Here is a 19,974-nt window from a genome sequence, read left to right as displayed (position 1 = left end):
CCCCAGTATGAGATGCTCCACTCCCTGAGTCCACGTGTTCTCGTTGTTCAACATCTGCCTATGAGTGAGAACACGTGGTGTTTGGTTTTATATGCTTGCTGGCCACATACATATGTCTTCTTTTCAGAAGTATCTCTTTATGTCCTTTGTCCATTTTTAATGGAGTTATATGTTTTGCATGCTAATTTAAGCTGCTTATAGATTCAGGATATTAGACATTTCTCAGGTCCATAGTTTGGTAATATTCACTCCCATTCTGTAAGTTGTCTGTTCACTCTATTGATAGCTGCTTTTGATGTACTGAAAGTCTTTAGTTTAATTAGGTCCTAATTGACTATTTTTGTTTTTGTTGCAACTGTTTTTGGAGATTTCATCATGAAATACTTGCCAAGGCCTGTGTCCAGAATGGTATTTCCTAGATTTTATGCTGGGATTTTTACAGTTTTAGTTATAATATTACGCTTAAGTTTTTAATTTATTTTGAATTGACCTTTGTGTATGATGAAAAGAAGGGGTCCAGTTTCAATCTGCTGGGTCTGGTTAGCCAGTTATCCCAGCACTGTGTATTGAATAAGGAATATTTTGCCCACTCCTTGTTGCTGTTTACTTTGTCAAAGATCAAATGGTTGTCAGTGTGTGGCTTTGTTTCTGGTTTCTCTGACCTGTTCCATTGGTCTACTTGTACCAGTAACATGGTGCTTTGGTCACTGCAGCCTTTTAATATAGTTTGAAATCAGGTGATGTGATGTCTCTGGTTTTGTTGTTTTTGTTTAGGATTGCTTTGTTTCTTTGTACTCTTTTTTGTTTGTTTTAGATGAATTTTAGAATAGTTTCTCTAATTCTGAGAAGAATGACGTTGATAGTTTGATAGAAATAGTGTTAAATCTCTGAATTGCTTTGGGCAGTATGGCCATTTTAACAAAATTGATTTTTCTTATCCCTGAGCATGGAATGTTTTTCCATTTATGTCCTGATTTCTTTCAGCAGTGTTTTGTAATTCTCATTGTAGAGATCATTCATCTGCACGCTTACTGTAAACCTAAGTATTTTATTCTTTTTGTAACTATTTTGGTTGGAACTGAGGTCTTGAAGTGGCTCTCAGCTTGGATGTTATTGATATGAAGAAATGCTATCATTTTTGTACATCGATGTGTCTTAAATTTTTGCTGAAATTGTTTATCAAATCTAGGAGCCTTATGCAAAGACTATGGAATTTTCTTGGTATAGAAACATGTCATCTGAAAACAGAAATAGTTTAACTTCCTCTCTTCCTATTTGGATGCCTTTTATTTCTTTTCTTGCCTGACGGTCTGGCTAGGACTTCTAGTACTATGTAGAATAAGAGTGGTAAAAGTGAGCAGCCTTGCTTTGTTTCAGTCCTCAAAAGGAATGCTTCCAGCATTTGCCCATTCAGTATGATGTTGGCTATGAGTTTCTCATAGACAACTCATTATTTTGAGGTGTAATCCTTCAATGCCTCATTGATTGCGTGTTTTGAACAAAAAGGGACATTGAATTATATCAAAAGCCTTTTCTGTGTCTATTGAGATGATTACATGGTTTTTGTTTTTAGTTCTGTTTAAGAGATGAATCACATTTATTAATTTGTGTGTTTTGAACCAGCCTTGCATCCCAGGAACATAAAGTCAACTTGATTATGAAGGATTAGCTCTTTGTTGTGCTGCTGGATTAAGTTTTCTAGTATTTTGTTGAGGATTTTTTCATCTATTTTCATCAGGAATATTGGCTTGAAGTTTACTTTTTTGTTGTTGTTGTATCTCTAACAAGTTTTCTTACCAGGATGATGCTGGCTTCATAGAACGACCTTTGTCTGATATATGTTTTGCAGGTATTTTCTTCCATGCTAAACAAATCTACAAGAAAAAAACCATTAAAAAGTGGGCAAAATAAATGAACAGACATTTCTTAAAAGAAGACATGCAGATGGCCAAGAAGCATGTGAAATAAAAGCTCAATATTACTGATCTTTAGAGAAATGCAAGTAAAAACCATAATGGGATGCCATCTCCCATGAGTCAGAATGGCTATTTTAAAAAGTCAAAAAACAACAGATGCTGGCAAGGTTGTGGAGAAAAGGGAATGCTTATACACTGTTGGTAGGAGTGTATATTTGTTCAACCATTGTGGAAAGCAGTGTGATGATTCTTCAAAGAGCTAACAATAGAATAACCATTCAACCCATTATTCCTACTACTGGGTAGGATTATAAATTGTTCTACCATAAAGACACATGCATGTGTATGTTCATTGCATCACTATTCACAATAGCAAAGACATGGAATCAACCCAAATGCCCATCATTGATATACTGGATAATGAAAATGTCATTCACATACACCATGGAATACTACACACACAGAAAAAAATGAGATCATGTACTTTGCAGAAACATGAATAGAGCTAGAGGCCACTAGTCATAGCAAACTAATGCAGGAACAGCAAACATGCTCTCACCTATAAGGGGGAGCTAAGTGGTGCAAACACATGGACACAGAGAAGGGAACAACAGATACTGGGGCCTACTAGAGGATGGAGGATGTGAAGAGGGAGAGGATCAGAAAAAAAAATAACTATTGGATACTAGGCATAGTACCTTGGTGACAAAATAATGCATAGAATAAACCCCCATGACTCAAGTTTACCTATATAACAAACCTACACATGTAGCCCTGAACCTAAGATTTTGAAAAAAGAAATTTTTACAGTGATTTTCTTATTTTCAGAGGTTCAGTTTTGTTCTTTCTTAAAATGGTTGTGTCAACTTCCAACTCTTGCATCATTTTACTGTTTTCCCTGCATTTTGTTTTAACCTTCTTCAGCATCTCACTGAGGCTGCAGGCCAGGGGGTGCAGGCAAGTGCAAGAGGGCAGGGAAGGCTGCAAGCACGTGCACACCTGCAAAGATCAAGCTGCAAAAGTGCTTCAGTGGCGGGGGCTGCCAGCAAAAAAGCTTTGGCAGTGGCCACTGGCAAGCATTTTGGCAGGACAGCTGAGACTACACTGCAAGCTGGTGAGGCCAGCTGGGGACCCAGGGAGAGGCTGGCAGACAGGGATGCGTTCAGATCAGACTTGCCCTGTCCTGCGGGTAAGAGCGCCCTGCTTTCTCCAGGTCTCACTGCTAAGGCTAAAGTCACTTAGAGGAGTGAGGCAAGCTTTGGGGTTGTGGGCATCTATGGCCATACTCCATTGTAGCCTTTCCCATGCCAAACCCTTTGGGCCTTGTACAGACTGGAGCTCTGTCTCTGCCAACTCTCTGGGCTGTTCTCCCTGCCAACTCAAATGTCTGTGGGGATTGTGGGTTCTCCTGCAGGTAGGATCCTGAAGGTCTGCGATGAGAGTGGACCACTGCATTCCTATATTTCTCATCCCTTCCCTACAAGCACTCAGGGCCAGGAAGGAGTCTTGGTGCTCAGCAACCCCATACAGGATTTCCAGCTTCTCCCTGTTTCAGCTCCCAGGGTCCACATCCTCCTGTATCCACTCTGGATGCCTTCTTTCCAAAGCTCTGTTCAGGGTGTTTTGGTCTCCTTGATAATCTGATCCCTTGGTAAGAGAAGCTCCTGCTGGCTGTGGCTAATCAACTATCGTGGCTCTCTCCCTCAAAGGAAATTTGTACTTTTTTTTTTTTAGCCTTGTTAGGCTTGTCTTTAACATAAAAAAAAAATACTGAATATAGGTTTAAGGTGTATGGAAAAAAAATCCGAGTAATAATGCTTTTGTCTTGCCCTGTCATGGTTATGTTTCTCATCTTCCAGGACCGGTGCTGGGTAGGTTGGTGAGGAGAGAGAGAGGATAAACTCAGAAGAATTATAGTAGGTTGAAATTCTTGCTCTCTGTGTTTCATGAGTAGGACCCACAGAGCAGTTAAGAAAACTAGAATCTAATGCAGAATGAAAAAAATACAAATTTATGTTGCTTGGAGTTTTATAGAATCAATTTCCATGTGAACTCAGGGAAGAGGGGAAAGGAGAAAGGAGAGCTTGGTAGAAGAGAGTATGTCCCTCGGATAGCTGACCATCAGCCTCATTTTCTGAATACCACAAAGAGGTCCTGACCTACCTCAATTAAGTCACCTTCAGACCTGATAAGCCACCTTCAGGCCTGATCGGCTCTACTGGGGCAAGAACTTCTTTGCTCTTGCAGTTATAGTTCAGTTGGGTGAAAAGTTCTCTTCATGCAGATAGCGTTTTTAAAAACAATAAATGGGCAGCAGAGCCACAGAGTTTATCTTCTGAGTTGAGTAATGTGCAGCAAGGGCATTTCCTCATCAGGAAGATATCCAATATTCCATTATCAACTGGACACATTTTCTATCTGGGCTGAGGCACTACTTTGGACCCAGGACCCTCTATTGTTTAATTTCATTGTCAGATAAGAAGGAATCTATTTGTTGGTGCTTGTATATTTGAGCACAGGCAACCAGATGCCCTCCAGACAGCTGAGGAGAGCATTTGCTTGTAAATGATTTCAGGATTCCTATAAACAGCATATAGCATATGAAGTCCTCAGTTACTTTGTGAATTTTCATCTTCCTAATCTCAAAAAACTAATCAAGAATCTGTTCCAATAATTTACCCTCTGCAGGGAACAGGAGGACTATTAAGCAAATAGTAACTTGAAATGTATGTCAGAAATCAAGATTTAATTTCATTGTTTTGTCATATTAGGGGTAAGTGGTTATGGTTTCTGTTCATATTCATAAAGAATTTTTTTCTGTTACCATTATGCATGGAAGACTTGTCCATCAAAAATATGTATGAAAATACATAGAATAAATTATCCATTGAATAAGCATTTAATTAGTTCATTTGATTTGTACATGTATAATTCAGGTGTCAGTCGACAATAAATATTTGCGCAAATAAAAACTCGCACAAGCCTCCAGTACTCTTCAGATGTAAAGTATATTGTCAGCCAAAAGTTTCTAAAAATTTCTGGAGGCATGTGTAACTTATCCAAAGCATTGGTGTGTGATAAGCTTTATTAAAGGTAAAGATGACAAACTCATCTCAACTAATAGAAATGTAAACAGCAGTGCTGGCTGTCAGGCCACCTTGATATATCATTTACGACCAGCCATGTTGATCAAGATACTCTCCCTAAAGTATTTCTCAGCCTTCATTCTTCCCAGCAGAGATATTTAGTCACTGTCCTTTACTCAATCCCAGTTTTAAAACAATGTGAAGACATTTTGGGGAGTGGATATAATTCTGGTGGTTGTGCATTTTCCCTCCCAGCTTTAAGTTTTTGTTTGTTTCCTTGTAAGCAATATAACAGCTCATTCATTTATTTTTTCAGTAAAAACAATATTTACTGAAACCTACTATGTGCCAATCCCAGTGTTAGATTTGAGGACTCAGTGATCATGGGATTTAGTAATTAGGGTTTGTGGGAGAAACATATCTAAAGAGGTATAGGAGGGATATGTCAATCTATCTTGGGATTTGTTTACTAACTAAATATTCCTTTTAAAATGCTTTTAAATTCCTGCTTACAAAGCTTCACCATGATTAGAATGGCTGCACTGTGAGGGCAGTGTTTTACTGGTGGACATGTTAATGTTCATGTGGACTGCATGAGGGCAGAACAACAGCTCAGTACCAATCACAATGCTATGTATTTAAGGCAAGTACCCCATAACTACAGGCTAGGGAAACTGATATTTTACAATGAAAAACAGAAAATAAGCAACTGTGACTGAGAGTCAGTTTTTAATTAGCCTTAATAGCTAACCCTAATGTCTCCGACTGGGGCAAATTATTCAGTGAATGTTGAACAAGATAGAACTTGATCATTTGCCAAGTGAGTTTTTCTATATTTGAAAAAGCAAATATATATTGTGAAAAAATGTATTGAGTGATTTTAACACAAAAATCTGAGAATCAGAAAGTTAGTAAATACTGACTAAATGTTGAAGTGCAAATAAAAAGAAAAATCTAAAACTCAATGAAATTCTGTCTAAAAAGGTAGATTCAAAGCCTGTGTAACTGGATTACAGGAATGGAGGTATTTGACATGTCAATTAATCAAGAAAATATGGAGATTGATTGCATTCAACAGGAAATATTCAATATTTAGAATTCAAATATCTATAAGAAAATTTTTACAAATGACATAGAAATAAAAATGTATTATAAAATGGAAAAAATTATAAGACTATTGGAAAATTTATATAAACTAGACAATATGACCTTATTTTAAAACATATCTAGATTTTTTCAAAGTAATTTGTTAATAAACCATTTCAGCCTTCAGTCCATAATAAAACATATAAACAGGTTGATAATTATCATTTACTTAGATGATATACACTGTAAAATATTTATATTACCAGTTTGAACAAATATATTTTATTTCATAAAGATGAGGCTTATTTTTCACAAGTCTGTTAATTAAGGAATTAGGCAATATTCATTAGACAATAGTAAAACTATATATATATTTACATGTGTGTGATGAAATAAACAATAGGAATACTTTTAGTGTTGCAGAATACTCACTCTTCCCATTCATATGCCTTATTATGAGAATTCTCAATTTTACAGTGGAAATAAAAGGCATTTTTTAAAAGCCTAAAAAATATTGAAGTCAGTAATGTGATTTCTGATATTTAGATGCAGATAGTAAAATGTTAGGATTTTTAAAAAGACTTGAAACAAAAAGGAGGAAGATTCCTATCATCAGCATGACCCTAAGTGCTGTGGATCCATCTTTGTCATTGATGTTTTTCTTTTATTTTTGCTCATAACTGTATATAGAATTAGCACATATCCCTTTTTGTCTCTCTGTATAAATAAATACAGCTTTCTGGGATGACTTGCAGGATCCTCTGGAAGGAGAGGCAATGGCAGAGTAGCTTTTATAGCTTCACCACTCTAGGGCTGCCTCTGTTGCTGCACAAATGGCTCAAAGTAGCACTTTCTTTGAGGCCACTTCTGTGTGTTAGAGCAAAGTCTGGTCCCGGAGGATGTTCTGCTTCCCTCTCTTCCAGCCCTAGAACTCCACAGGCCTTGAGAAGCTGTATTTTAGCTGCTGCACCACTTTCTTATGACTACTTTCTCTAAGCCCTTTCGCTACTATTGGAGTCTTCTTTCTCTCTTATGCAAGTGGATCTTTATTTGCTTAGTGTGCTTTCCTTTGGGCTGAGGCTATATCCTTTTGGAAGAGCTCATTTGCTTGACCTTTTTGAGATTTTCAAATGCTGAGGACCACCACAGCATGGCTTTATCCTCTTATGTTTATGAACACTTAGAGCCTGCAACTATTGTTCCCACTTTTACCAGTCAATTCAAAACCACCTGACCAGGTTTTTCTTAGTATATAGTCCTCTCCAACTGGGAACAAGATTTTTCTGTTGTGGTTTTGCTGAAGATGTCATCTCTATAGGTTTTTGTTTTGTTTTGTTTTCTGTCCTGGTTGTTTAATGAGACATTCAGAAGGTGTTTGAGAGCAATTCAAGTCTATACTGCAATATGTTAAGGAAATGATCATGTTATTTGATCCCTATGACTCTATTTTAGAAAAGTTATTCATAATCCTATGAGGAAAAAAATTATTGGCTATTGCCTTTTAAAAAGTAGTTTTTTTGAATGTCTTTATTCCCTAATCATGCATTGGGGTTTAGGTATGCCATGACCTGTCCATTGCCTGTTTATTCTCCAGTTAAAGTCCACATGTCATTTGTTTTCAATCTTCTAAGTGTGCACCTGCCTGTGTGGTCTGGGTTGTGTTTTCTTGGCACGGGTTTTCAAAGGATTTCTCTCTAGTGCCTTTAGTTCTCTGTGAATTTGCCTCCAGCTATCCCTCCTCTGCTCAGGCACACGCTTAAGCTTGTTTTCTGAAATATGAGCCCATATTTCAGCCAACTATGCAGCCAAGCTGCCATTGCCAATGAAGTGGACTTACCACCCCATCAGTCAACAACCTCTGTTAAGCTTCCATTTGGAGTGCTCATTACCTGCCTCTAGTCATTCAGTTCTCTCTGTAGTCATGCCCAAAGGATGAAAGCATGTGACTTTTCCTTAAGACACTTTGTACTAAACTTCTGAATTCCAGATGTTGTATGGTTTATATTTTTGTTCCATTTTATGGAATTCTGGAGTATTCTTATTTATTTCAAAAGTATACACTTGGTCATAGCTATTACATATCTTTAGTTTTAAGTTTAAAGATGTTCAAAATGATTATTTAAATATTCTGGGCTGATATGATCTCAGGTAACATAATCTACATTATAACATTATATAACTGATACACTCATTAGTTTTTGTCTGTTTCTGACAATTACTTGAAAGCATAGATGTCACTAGGATATTGAGACGAAAAGGATTTAATTCAGGACTCTCTTTCTTGATGTGTCAGAGAAGCCACTTGTGGCAACCTGTGACACAGTTAATTACAACATAGGGCAGTCTGATGTTTTGAGTTACAAGTTGAAGTCTGGCTAACTCATATAACTACCAGCAGGTACACAACTGTAGGTGCATGTCTAGAGAGAGATTGAAAGGCTCCAATAGAAGCTGGCACACCCAAACATCAGCAGCACAAAGAACCTCTAAGGCTTTCCAGGACAGTTCTCCTCCATCAGAACTTAGTTCCCAATAACATCTTGTGTAGCCTCCTGCGAATCTCCTTAGTCTTGATGGAATAGATAATTGGGTTGAGCATAGGGGGTACAAACAGATAGACCAGAGACACAAACTTGTGCACATATTCAGGAGCATGCTTCCCAAATCGATGAACCATGGACACACTAAACATAGGCACATAGAAGATTAGCACAGCACAGATATGTGACACACATGTGTTGAGTGTCTTAAGCCTCTCATCCCTGGAGGCGATGGCGAACACAGAGTGTAGAATGAGCACATAGGAGAGGAGGATGAGCACTGAATCTATACCAAAGGCAGAGATGACAATGAACAGGCCATACATACTGTTGATGGTAGTGTCTCCACAGGGCAGGCGGATCAGGTTGGGGTGCAGGCAGGAGGAATGTGTCAGCACCACATTGGCCTTGCAAAAAGGCAGCCTCTTGAGGAGGAAGGGAAGTGGGAAGACCATGCAGAGGCTGTGGATGATGATGGATATGCCAATGAGGGCCACACGGGCATCAGTGAGCACTGTGGAATAGCACAGCGGGTTACAGATGGCCACGCAGTGGTCAAAACTCATGGACAGCAGGATGCCAGACTCTGTCCAGGAGAAAAAGTGGATGAAGAACATCTGGGCCAGGCAGGCATCAAAAGTCATCTCTGGGGCATGAAAACATACAGTAACCAATACAGTAGGCAATGTAGAAAATGACACACCCAGGTCATTAACAGACAAAAGAGACAAGAAGTAGTACATTGGCTGATGCAAGCTCTGCTCTTCCCTGATGATATAGAGGATTAGGATGTCGCCCAAGAAGGAAATAGCATAAAGCAGCAGCAGAAGGGCAGCCAGCCAGTGCTCCAGACCCTTCATCTCTGGGAAGCCTATTAGGGTGAAGCTGGTAGTACTTGAGATGTTAGTCCCAATTCCTCCCATCAGGGTTTCTGAGTGAATTTAGGGAAACAACCAGAATGAATTGAGGTGAGACGATGGGAGAAGTAAAGATGAGGAATTGTTGATATCTAAAACTAGGAGAGACAATGATGCTTAGATTCCAGTGCCAAAGGTTTGGAAAATTCAGAAAAAGGCAGGTTACATTTCAGACCTTCTACAGTCTGGCAGCACCCCTAGACCTGTCATGAGCTCCAGGTTCTTCCTCATAGAAATCTTTGACTAATTTTTAGATATTATCCTTTATTTTTCTTCTGTCTTTATATCTTTTTACATTGGTTCAAATCTTTTTCTAATGGCAAAAAATGACTTTCCCTTTCTCTCTACCAGGTCATAGCCATCAGTTTCTTCCACAAGTGAGGTGTACCATGTCCTCCATGAAGTCTTTCCATAATATTCCCACCTACTGATGGATATTGTGACAAGATGAACAATTAATTATGAGAATGTATAATATTGGATTTAAAAAAAAAAGAAATTGAGGAAATCCTTTTTCTAAATTATAGCCCAGTTACCTTGGAAAAACCTCTTAACTTGAGTCTTAACTATTCCCAGGATCCAACACCTGATGGCAGGAATCCTAATGGAGGGTCAGTACCCTAAAGGATATCAAAAATGCCCTGTTGAAGCAGGTCTTGAAAACTCAAATTTATGGAGTAAAGATAAACATCCTCTGAATCTCTTCTTTTAAACAAGTCTACTGCTCAAACTCTGCCAGTAGTATTTTGCAAAGCCTTCAAAGAGGACATGTGCACACCAATGTTCATTGCAGCACTGTTTACAATAGCAAAGACCAGGAACCAACCCAAATGCCCATCGATGATAGACTGGACAGGGAAAATGTGGCATATATGTGATATTGTGCCAGAATTGCTAGCCTTTGCTTTAGTTATTTAGTAATAACTAAAATAAGCAGTCCAGGATAACTAAGATCTGTGTGTAAACGAATGCTTATCTTGACTTCTGTAAACCACTGAAGTAACAAACAGAATGACAAAAGTCCCCTGGCCCTTGGAATGTCCAGAGACCCCTGCCCTTGTCTCCACCCAGGAGGTGAATTACAGAATCCCCTGGACCTTGGAATGTCCGGAGACCCCCGCCCTTGTCTCCGCCCAGGAGGTGAATCACAGAATCCCCAAGCCCTTGGAATGTCCGAAACATTTTCATCCCCATTCCCGCTCCTCACCCCCACACCCAAGGTGATTTTTCAGGTATAAAAAGTCGTGGCACCCTCCTTTTGACACCACAGGTTGGAGAGACGTGAGTCCTCTGTGGTCGCCGGCATAATAAATGACTCTGCAATCTGGCATACTTTTGTCTTGGTGATAACTTTCTACGCTCCGGTCAAATACAACATATATACACCATGGAATATTATGCAGCCATCAAAAATGATCAGTTTGTGTCCTTTGTAGGGACATGGATGAACCTGGAAACCATCATTCTGAGCAAACTGACACAAGATCAGAAGATCAAACACCGCATGTTCTCACTCACAGGCGGGTGTTGAACAATGAGAACACATGGACACAGGGAGGGGAGCACTACACACTGGGGTCTGTTGGGGGGAAATAGGGGAAGGACAGTGGGGGCTGCGGAGTTGGGGATAGAGAGCATGGGGAGAAATGCCAGATATTGTTGATGGGGAGGAAGGCAGCAAATCAAGCTGCCACGTGTGTACCTATGCAACAATTTTGCATGTCCTTCACATGTACCCCAAAACCTAAAATGCATTAAAATAAATTTAAAAAAAAGCTACATGACAAAAATATAAAAAAAAAAATAAGAATCTGTGTGGTTTTACTGAAATCGATGACAGGGTTGAGCATCAGAGGCACAGAGATAGATAAGGAACATGATGTCCCTTGTGCAAGGGATGACACCTTTTGTGTATATTTTAAGCTGCCTCTCCTCTCTTGCCAATACTCAAGTATTATTTCAGTTCTCTGCCCTTTCTTTGTGCCTTGAAGCCCTATTTATTTAGCAAGGGTCCTGAATGTCACATTCCTTCACATCTTATTCTCTTGGTTTTTCTCTTCTATATTTTAATATTTTTATGTCTGTTTAGATCACAGTTCTCAAATTCTGCTGTATCTTAGACTCAATTAAGAAGCTTTACAAAATCCCTTTGCTCAGAAGAAAACTATACTATTTAAATTTGACTCTGGCAGGCAGAACTCAGGAATAAACATGTGTTTAAACTCCTAGGCAATTCCAACAGGAAGCCAAGTGTGAGAATCAGGAATTTAGATCACTCCTATTAGCATTCAAATTTGTCCCACCCACATCACTTCTTCCCCCAAGCATCAATTTTGGGAGTTACTATCATAGGAAACAAACAATCAGAAACTACAGCAAACCTCTTAATTGCCCCTTCATATCTTCCTAGTAATCACCCATTTTCCACTCACTTTCACAACTAATACTTTTGAAATTATTGTCTACCCATAACGTCCTCTTTGTTTCTGCTCTGTACCTCAGTTATCCCAAATATATGTCTGCTGTCCAGGCTTCTTTTCTCCATATGTGTTCATGCATTCAATTTCCTATTGGACTTCCAAATGTAAGAGCTCATTGTCATCTCAAACATAACAAGTGCAAAATTGGACTTTATGTCAATTATTTTGTCTGATCATCTTCAAACTTATCACTTCATCACCGATCACTGTCTATTCGTGTGGTCATGCCTGAAAACCCTGGAAGTCATTCTTGTTATTTCTCACCTTCTCCTGTTCACTTATCTATTAGTCCATTGTTAACCCTGGTTTCCTCTCTCTATCTCACTTCCAGCTGTCACTCGTCCCTCAATGTCTTTAACCAGAATGTCTGTAGAACCTTCCTGAGGATCTCTCAGGTTAGTGTCGTGTATCTGTCTAATCCATTCTACACAAAGCAGCCACATTATTTGTTTTTAATGTGAATAGCATGTTGTTACTCTCTTACTAGAAACCTTTCAATGGCTTCACTTATCTTATGAAATAAGAATTTAAATAAAAGTTCAAATCCTTATCGTGGCTTATAGAAGCTGAAAGGCAACCTAAGAACTTGCCATCTTCCTATAATTTTAATCATTCATTTCATTTCTTTTCCTGTTTTTGCATGTTAAACGCTCTCACACATGTTTTTCTTTGTGGCTTTTCTTATCACACCTTAAGTTTTGTTGCTTTTTTTTGTTTTTTTTTGGTTTGTTTGTTTGTTTTTTTTTTTTCCCCGGCATTTTTTCGTTCCTTTTACTTTCTTTTTTTTTTTCTTCTTATTTTCTCTGTTTTTGTGTGTGTGTGTGGGTATATAGAGCTCTAGTCTGGGTCCGAGATTTTCCGTTTTCTTTTTTTTGTTTTTAATTTTTGTTCAATTAAACAGCTTTTTTTTTTATTGGGAGGACTTTTTTAAATTATGGCTTCTTTTTTTTGGTTTTAAATTATTTTGGTTAGTTCAAATTGGTTCCCTTGTCTTTTATCACTTGGTTTTTTCTTTCCCCTTTGTTCTTTCCTGGTTTTGATTTTGTTTGGTTTTTTCCCTTTTTTTTTTTATCTCTCTAGCATAGAGAGTGTTGTGCAGTGTAGCGTTTTTGTTGTGCCTTTTGTTGTTCGTGGCACGGGATGTATTGAATAAATGGCAACTAGGAGAGTTGTGATAAAGAGGGACATTGAGGGGCTGAGAGTTCCTGGTTCTATCTCCAAACTGTCTTCCCACATTTAGTTTCCCAAAGGTTCCCTTCTTTTGTTTTGGCATTTTATCCACTGTCTATGAGAATAGTGGCATATGAGTTAATCACACCGAGGCATTCACACCAAACAAAGGCTTCAGAAGATGCCCCTCTGAGCCAGAGCTGTGCATGCTCAGAGCCACAGAGTGAGGCTACAAGAATGAAGCTAGCATGTGGCATTTCAGGCACCACAACTAGATGGGGAATGTACATGTGGGGATAGAAATGGAGTGCAAGAAAAAAAAAATTTAAACTTAAATCACAGACTGCCTCTTCTTCAAATCCTTGTACCCTAATCACTTAAGGATTTTGAAACTATGAAGGAGGTTCCTGAGTGTCTGTATGAAGAAAGAGATGAGGTCTCCACTTACCTCCTCAGGGTAGCTCTGGTGGGTGGGAGAAGAAAGGCTGGTGAAGTGTCCACTGAAGGGAGAAACACACAGCCCCACTGCCAGCCTCCGCCCACTCCCTGCTCTGAACTCTATAAAGCTGCATCTTCAGAGCCCCCTGGGTCTGCTAAGTCCAAGGGTTCCAAGAGGTAGCTGCGCGGCAGGGAATGTGAAAAATCTTGAATGAGCAGCTCCTCTGTTATCTGCCCTTTCTCCCAGGTGGAGGTTTCAAAGAAATTGAGAATGAAGACTGGGTTGACCTGGACTGATCAACATATTTAGCTCCTTATTTTGTAGGAAAGCCGAAGCCCAGGAATAATCCATTCAGTAAGCCAGCAACAGAGTAGCATTGAATTCCAGACCACTGATTCTGACTGATTTTCAGATTCGTATTCTTTCCACTAAGCATACCACTTCAAAAAGTCAAATGGCATAACCACTAACAGCCTAATTATCAAACAAGGTGACCATCTTTCTTTTCCCCAAACTGTACTGGTTTTAACACTGGAAGTCCTGCATTAGGAGAAACTCCTTAGTTTTGGCCAGCTCATATAACTGGCCACCCTAATGCCAGACTTGGATTCCAAACAAGCTCCTTCCCTGTCTAAATTAATGTCCTTAAGAAAATTAGTCGATTTGCTCATGTTTCAAATTTCTTATTTGTAAAATGATATACAAATTCCTATAGATCTGGGCATATTTGAAAGAGTATCACATTGTAAACATTTATTAATCAAGAACTGTCATAAGAACATGACAATTTTTCATCTTCCAGAAAAAAAAAAAAAAACTTGACAAATATTTGCAAATGCCTGTTGGCTCCAGGGTTTTTGAGGATTCTGAGGGCAACCTGACTTTTAAGACACTAATGTAAGGGTCTTAAATTTTGTAAAAGAATGTTGGGACCAATTTGTATCACATGCATACTTTCATAATGAAGAAATGGAGACTTCAAGGGGTGAAAAGCTTGCTAATATGCACGGACAAATTATTTACAGAGTTAGAACTTGTGCAGATGTCAATCAGAGTTATATAATTATAATTATCCTGATGCAGACCCAAATTATCTGCAGTTTTCATGGCTGAGGAGTTATGGTGAGAACAACTAATATTTATTTACTAAGTATCTGTGATTATGCTAGATTTTTTGATACAGTTAGTTCATTTAGTTAAAGCAGTATGGAATTATTTAAAGGAAAATGAGCATATACATTTAGAGCATCAGAAAAGAAGAGTATTGAAATTCTTTATATATATGTATGTGTGTAGTATTTGATTTTCTTAAAAAAATAAGACTTCCTCATGAAAAGTTAGATCATCATTGAAAATTTTACAACTATTTTAAATTTATAGGACAAAAAATTGTTTTAAATCACAAAATGAATGTGTGTGCTAGGGCGCATAAATNTTGTATCCTAATCACTTAAGGATTTTGAAGCTATGAAGGAGGTTCCTGAGTGCCTCTGTGAGGAAAGAGAGGAGGACCTCACTTACCTCCTCAGGGTAGCTCTGGTGGATGGGAGAAGAGAGGCTGGTGAAGTGTCCACTGAAGGGAGAAATGCCAAGTACTGAGCAAACTGTGCACATAGCCCCACTGCCAGCCTCCACCCACTCCCTGCTCTGAGCTCTATAAAGCTGCATCTTCAAAGTCCCCTGGGTCTGCTAAGTCCAAGGGCTCCAAGAGGTAGCTGGACAGCAGGGAATGTGAAAAATCTTGAGTGAACAATTCCTCTGTGCTCTGCCTTTTCTCCTACTTGGAGGTTTCAAAGAAATTGAGAATGAAGACTGGGCTGACCTAGAGTGATCAACATATTCAGCTCCTCATTTTGTGGGAGAGCCAAGGCCCAGGGAGAATCCATTCAGTAAGCCAGCAACAGAGCTGAATTGAATCTCAGACCACTGATTCTCACTGATTTTCAGATTAGGGTTCTTTCCAGTAAGCATCCACAATTTAAATGGTCTTCAAGAAGTCAAATGGCATAATGGATAACAGCCCAATTATTTAGAGTCATCAAATAATGTAACATCCTTGTTTTCCCTAAACTGTACTGGTTTAACACCAAAAGTCCTGCATTAGGAGAAACTCTTTAGTTTTGGCAAACTAGTATAACTTACCACCCTACCTCCAGACCTGGATTCAAAACCAGCTCCTTCCTTGTCTAAATCAATGTCATTAAGAAAATTAGTTGATTTGTTCATGTTTCAAATTTCTCATTTGTAAAATAATATATAAATTTCTATACATCTGGGCAAATTTGAAACAGTATCACACTGTAAACACTTATTAAACAAAAACTATCATAAGGATTTGCCAATTTTTTCATCTGCCAGAAAAAAATTTGAATAAGAGATGCAAATGCCTGTTGGCTTTGGGAGTCCTGACGATTCTGAAAGGAGGCTGAGTTCTAAGACACTCATGTAAGGGTCTTCGATTTTTTAAAAGAATGTTCGGGCCATCTTCTATCACATTTAAACTTTAGTAATGAAGAAATGGAGACTTTAAGGGATAATAAGCTTTGCTAATATGCACAGAGAAATTATTTGCAGAGTTAAAACTTGTATGGAGTTTGAACAGAGTTAGATCATTATAATTATCCTAATGCAGACCCAAATTATCTTCATTTATCATGGCTGAGGAAATGAAGTGAGAGTAGCTAATATTTATTTAGTAAGTATCTGTGATTCTGCTAGGATTTTGATATAATTAGCTTATTTAGTTATTAGTGAAAACCTTATGAATACATTTTATTATAACTAAAAAGCACTATGAAATTATTGAAAGGAAAAATATGCATACACATTTAGAACGTCAGAAAAGGAGAGTATTCAAATTCTTTATACAAACGTGTGTATGTGTGTAATAGTTGATATTTTAAAGAACATCAAAAACTTCCTCATGAAAAACTAGAACTTTATTGAAAATTTTACAACTGTTTTAAATGTACAGGACAAAAAAATTAATCGTTTTAAATTACAAAATGAGCGTGTGTGTGAGTGTGCGTAAATGTGCGCCCGAGAATGGAGAGAGAATGTGCATGAGAAAGTGCCTCTGTAGTTACTGGGAAATGAAAAAATAAGTCTTCTTTTTTAGAAATAATCAATAATTCTATCACAAGACATCAGAAGAGGAACACTAAAAGACACCCTTGTAAGAAATACTGATTCCCAAACATTTGAGATTTGACTGATTTAACCTGATTACAAATATAAGCCATGGAAAATAATTACTGTTTATTGACCACCAACCACATATGACAAACTTACTACAGTCTTCATATGCATTATTTAATATTCAAAGAATCTATGAGTTCATATTTTTACTCACCTTTTGTAGATGAAATATCTGAGATTCAAAGAGATTATGCAACTTCCCATATCATAAAACTATTGGGTGAGACAAGATTTCATTCCAAACCAGGACCAAAAATCATGATCACAAACAGATTCCATCCCCCCAACATACACACATACAATCACCACTCGCAAGAAGAGATAAAAGAATAAAAGAGACTTGAAGGACAACTCAAAGAGTTTTATAGAGGTGACCAAACTAACCCACTAAACACCATGGGTTAATAAATTAATGAATTTGTTTTTTGGAGATTAATATTTATCTATCCAAACTTAAGATGTGAAATTTTAGAATCATGTAATTAAGCCTTTTGCCTCGTTTCTTTTTTACCCAGAAATATAATTATGATGTGTTTCTCCTCATGTAGTGTTTACTATTCCGTTGGACAAGATAATATGTGCCAATGCAATAATTCTATTTCTCATTGGAAATTAATAACATCACACAGACATTCCGATGTGTTGGTTAGTGTAAACTCATCTTTGAGAGAAAAAAACTACGCTGAAGGAGGTGCTCAGGTATGACAGTGAACAAGATAAGCCTTTTCTCCAATCTCACAGTGATCAGGACAACAGGCTAAACAAAGAATTGCATGCATTAATTTGCTTTAGAAAATAAGTTAAGGGTGGTAGGAATAGGAGCCACTTTAAAGAAGAAGACCTAGAACAATCTGGAAGATTAGTGTAATTGAGACCTGAAAGAGAAACTAGGAATGGCCAGAGGAACAGAGGAGTGACCTCAATAAACAAGTGTTTGAATGATTAACTCTGCTTGCAAAAGTATTATATCCTTTCAGTTCCAAATCCCTGAATATCTTTCTATTTCATTGACTTCTTACCAGTCCCACAGTCACTCTCTAGATCCATATATCAACATTTCAATAGCATCTTAACAGTTTTCCCCACATTATTCAGTCCTCTTCTAATTAGTTTTCCAAATTACATCAACATTAAGTTCAATTTCATCATGCTATTTTCATGGTGATAAAATCCAAACACTCATATTGCCTGTAAAGCACTGGCTAATATAATCTTCATTTTTAACTTATGTTGAATCATTGTTCCCTTGTTCTTCCCTTCCAATCAAAATGACCTCCTTTCAGTTCCTTGAAGATGCAAGGATCACTCCAACCTCAAGGCCTTAACAAATGCTGTTTCACATGCCCTGGAAGCTTTTCTCCACGCACTTTCCCTTCATTGGGCTAGTTTTTCATCCACCAACTTTTGGCTTAAATATTACTACATTATGGATTTCCCTACACCTTTAGCCTGAATGAGGATCGACTAATAAATATTTATGTAACATTCTCCAGTGATCTTTTCTAATACCTTGCAGAGTTTTGATTAAATGATCTAATATATGCACTTAATGCCTTTCTTCTATATTATTACATAAATTCTGTGAAACATGACATGCTCACCTATTCTTTAATGTATTCAATGCACTTAGCACAATTTTTAGCAAATACTACTCATACAACTAATATTTTTGCCACAACCAACACCATCAGTATAACAGCATCGGTGTTCTTTCTGTAAGCTTTTGCAAAACTGGATGAATCACATGGTAAGGTACATGTAATTAACATACACCTATTCAAGCTGTGGTTTCTTTGCCATTGCATCCAGATGCATAGCAGCTGCACAGTATTTTCATGTAGCATGAGCCACACTGGAGTCTTGATTCACCAAATTCCAAAGCAAACTCTCTTTTCATTCCTCATATAAAATCTTTGTAAAGTGATTTACTCACTTTTCTACCTTAATTCATCGAAGTCCATGTGCAGTAGAAAAATCTCTAGCTCTACAGGCTGTGTTAGAGACTCCTTTTCTGTTATACCAGATAGAACATGACATCTCATCTCAGTGGATTATAACTATTTTCCCCCAGTAGTAACATTCATGTGTATTTACTGAGAGCTTTCCGCGTTGACTACACTGATTTAAATTTTACAACTACATTATGACACAGATACATATTTTCCATATCAAAAGGAAGCCACTGAGAGTTAAATAATTTACCTCCAGACACAAAGCACCCAAATGACAGCACTAGCATTTGAATTTAGATATTCTTAACAATTATGCTGTATGGCCACAATAGGGCACTCAGAGGATAAGTGCTTTTGTGCCTCATGCTCAAAGGATTCCCTTAGATCCTAATGGAGTCTGGCATGTTTAGGTACCCAATAAATAGTCACTGGTGGAAAGAATAAGCCTCCTTTGTGACTTGGTATCTCTTAGGTCTCCAGCCTAAACTAAGACCATCAGTATTAAATGTATTTAAGCTGAATAAGCCAATAAGAGGAAGGACAAGAACCGTAATACTTTTCACAGTGATGTCACCAACCCAAAATAACACCAGTCTTGTATTTGGGAGTCAGACTATGTGAATTTCACCTCCTGTTCTTTCACTTACTAGTTGTGCTGTCCTAGACAAGTTACTTAATCTGTTCTTCAGTGCGCTTCAGTGTCTTCAGCTGTTAAATAAGAATAATATTTTACCCAGGAGGCAGAGGTTGCAGTAAGCCAAGATTGCACCATTGCACTCCAGCCTGGGCAACAAGAGTGAAACTCCGTCTCATAAAAACAAAACAAAACAAAGTTTTCATGTTTTTTTAGTGTACCTAAAAGTAAAATTGCTAGCTCATTTGGTAATGCCATTAAAATGTTTGAAGAAAAGCCAAACTGTTTTCCAAAGGGGCTGCAACGATTTGTATTTCACCAGTAAAAGTATGAGGATTCCAATATCTCCACGTCCTCATAAACACTTTAGATTTTTTGTTTGTGGTCTGATTTTGTTTGTTTGTTTGTTTAGAGCCATGTAATTGAGTGTGGAATATTATCTCATAGTGGTTGTGATGTGTCTTTCCCAAATGAATAATGATGTTGAATATCTTTTTATGTGCTTATGGCTATTTGTATATTTTCTTTATAGGAATTATCTATTCAAATCTTTTAG

At 37.8% G+C, this 19,974-nt stretch overlaps 1 protein-coding gene across 1 annotated transcript; it reads right to left on the bottom strand.

Annotated features, from left to right (window-relative positions):
• Positions 1–8,603: 8,603 nt before the first annotated feature.
• Positions 8,604–9,551, bottom strand: LOC108288305 (olfactory receptor 51I2-like). Its single transcript, XM_017507187.1, has one exon. The coding sequence runs from the start codon at positions 9,549–9,551 to the stop codon at positions 8,604–8,606; it is 948 nt and encodes a 315-aa protein (XP_017362676.1).
• Between the last annotated feature and the right edge of the window lie 10,423 nt (positions 9,552–19,974).

The sequence above is a fragment of the Cebus imitator genome, unplaced genomic scaffold (assembly GCF_001604975.1).
Source record: "Cebus imitator isolate Cc_AM_T3 unplaced genomic scaffold, Cebus_imitator-1.0 Scaffold370, whole genome shotgun sequence".
Taxonomy (NCBI): domain Eukaryota; kingdom Metazoa; phylum Chordata; class Mammalia; order Primates; family Cebidae; genus Cebus; species Cebus imitator.
Note: the sequence above shows the minus strand (reverse complement) of the source record. Positions and strands in the feature narration are given on the sequence as shown.

Coding starts and splice junctions, on each gene's coding strand:
- LOC108288305 (XM_017507187.1), bottom strand. CDS start 9,551: ATGGGAGGAATTGGGACTAACATCTCAAGTACTACCAGCTTCACCCTA.